Below are 2,708 nucleotides of genomic sequence, written 5' to 3'. Positions count from 1 at the left end.
TTTTTCTTTAAAATAAAAATAACTGATGTCAAAAAATAAAAAATAAAAAAATTGACACAATCAATTTATATTATGTGCAGGTACAAATTCGCTATGATGAATGTGATCACTGTGTACCAATAAGCTTTATTACTAAAATAATGCTGGCATAATTGTCATTTCCTAACCTTATGCGAAGAGAGGACTTCCTTACCTTTTGAAAGGCACAGCTCTTTTCAGAACCACCTCCACCTCAGCAGCATTTGCCCTTGCAAGATCTGCCACAGTAAGGAAGCCAGAAGAGTACAGGAACCTGGCTCGCTGTGCATTAAGTAAGGACACTCGGACCAGGTCACATAGCTCCCGCTGGATGCCAAAAGTAAGGCGCTTCTGAAACTGGGAAAGTAACAGTTCCATGTTGTGCCAGCCCAGACGGTTGGAAAACACTGTAATCATTCCTAGAACATTCATAGAATGAGTGTTGAATTAAAATTTTCTTATAAAAAATCTGTTAGAAACCAATTCTCCATTCCTTAGATACATGTTTCAGAGTCTAATTTTTCTTGCAGAATTGTAAGGTTTAACAAGCTCAGGGTATAATAAGGTAACAGGAAAGCAAAAAACATACGGAGGGCTTAGCTAGTCAGATAATAAATGTGCTAAAGACATTGCATGTCATCTCTTTTATTCTTAATTCAAACTTGCCATTTGAAAACTGAGGTGGAACACAAACACAAAGCAAAAAGACATCATCCTAGCCCATGTTTTCTCTTTCCCTTTGTCACTTTCTTACTTTCTTAAGGAAGACAGAACTGTAATAAAACAGGTAAAGGAGTTTATTTTGTTTTTTACCTACAGGAAAACAACATCTGAGAGAGCTACAAAAAGTGAAGTTCCCATGCAATTTTCTTCAAAGAAACGTCACCCAGCTCAGCAACTACACCCTCCCAAAACAGAGTTCTGGCATCCAAGTGCCAAGTCATTATGAAAGTCACACTAACCATAAATGAAGACACAAACTTTTGATGCTAAGGAGTTGAAGAGTGGGTCCCTCGCTTACCACCCCTGCCTGTATTCCCCTCTGCACTCCCTCACATGCACACATCTTCACAGTAAAACACTTATACATGTAAGTATACATAATGGCTTGAAACACCCCTGAGTAAAATTAGACCCAGAATTTCCATTTGCCTAGCTTGGAGGATATGTTTTCACACATTATGTCACAGTAGTACTTCTTTTTCTTTTTTAAAAAATGTATTTAGTACAGGGTCTCACTACACAGACTGGACTTGTCGTGATCCTCCTGTTTTCAGCCTCCCAAGCATTGAGATTATAGGTACACACTCAGTCGCAGTCTCAGTGCCACCAGGGGGCGGGGCCGGCATGGAAAGCTGAAGATCAAACCCTGGACCCTGTGTCTGCCTAAGCAAGATCTTTAATCCACTGAGCTATCTGGCTGGCCCTTTTATTTTTTTATTTATTTATTTTTTTAATTTGGCGGAATGAGGGATTGAACTCAGGCCCTTGTGCTTGCCGGGCAAGCACTTATTCTACTGCGCTATCTCCCCCATCTTTTTATTTTCTTTAACTGGTGCTTCTAAGAGAAGAAATAATATTTAGAACAATCAGACAGGAGTCCACAAATTCTTCTCCATCTTCCAATATTCTTTTCAACCTCTATTAATCGGAACTTTGAGAAAAGTGAAACCACTGAGAACTTGGTTACTTCTTGCAAATGAAAGAATGGGGATGAGGGGACTCAGCAGGCTGCTCAGGACTGAGATGAAAATAAGGCCCAGACACTCAGTCTGTTGCCTATCTCTATAGAGTCCTGGGCCCAGAGGAGCCATAGTTTTAGATGTGATAATAACAGATTACAAAATAAAGGCAACTTTAGAGAAGCTTACAATATAATGGATTTGGAAGGAAAGTAATCTTAATGCTCTCAAAAAATCTAAAATAAATGTGAAACCTTTTGTTTAACTAACCTGCGTAAACAGCAGCTGACTGCTGCAGAGATTGGATCTGTCCACGATTGCATCCATATTTCTGAACAATTTCCTTTAGGGAAACTTCACTGATTAAATCTAACAGCACAAGACTGGTGAAAAACCTAAAAATAAATTTCCAAAATATGGTAAGATATCAAAATGAAAGTAAAATGTGTTTTTGTTTGTTTGTTTTTTTTTTTTTTTTTTTTTTTGGTGGCCAGTTTAGCCCGCCTTGGGGGTGGGGCTGTGCTGGAATCCAACTGAGGTCCCTGCACTTGTCTAAGCTTGCCTAAGCAGGCAGCTTTAGGCCGCTGAGCTATCTTGCCAGCTCTAAAATGTGTATTTCTAATCAACTACGAACTAATAAGGTAACGTTTTATACATTCTGAGGATTCCTAACAGGAAATAGTGTTAATGTATAATGATAGAGATCAATTTTTACAAAATAAGTTTTGACATGCAGCAGTGCTTGAACAAAGAACATCACTGATGTGACAATAACAAAGGTCTCATATTTTAGTATTGCTAGTTTCAATAAATAAAATGTGGTTCAAGAAATATGGGCCAGTCAGTTAGCTCAAGGCACCTGCTTAGGCAGAGTGCAGCAGCTGGGTTCAATCCCTGGTGTGCCATGCCAGCCTCCGACCCCAGGACACACCACTGAGAGGGCAATTGAGACTGGACATGATAGCACACATCTGAAATCTCATCGCTTGGGAGGCTAAAAAACAGGAA

General features: G+C 39.3%; 1 protein-coding gene across 1 annotated transcript in view; it reads right to left on the bottom strand.

Moving 5' to 3' along the window:
- Polq (DNA polymerase theta) overlaps positions 1-2,708 on the bottom strand; it is a 170,505-nt gene that overhangs the window by 130,946 nt on the left and 36,851 nt on the right. Inside the window, exons 13-14 of the mRNA XM_004642235.2 lie at positions 1,971-2,095; positions 194-437 (exon numbers count right to left, since the gene is read on the bottom strand). Coding sequence (XP_004642292.1) covers positions 194-437; positions 1,971-2,095 — 369 coding nt within the window. The remainder of the gene's footprint in view (positions 1-193; positions 438-1,970; positions 2,096-2,708) is intronic.

This window comes from Octodon degus, unplaced genomic scaffold, assembly GCF_000260255.1.
Source record: "Octodon degus isolate 3935 unplaced genomic scaffold, OctDeg1.0 scaffold00147, whole genome shotgun sequence".
In the NCBI taxonomy this organism is placed as follows: domain Eukaryota; kingdom Metazoa; phylum Chordata; class Mammalia; order Rodentia; family Octodontidae; genus Octodon; species Octodon degus.
Note: the sequence above shows the minus strand (reverse complement) of the source record. Positions and strands in the feature narration are given on the sequence as shown.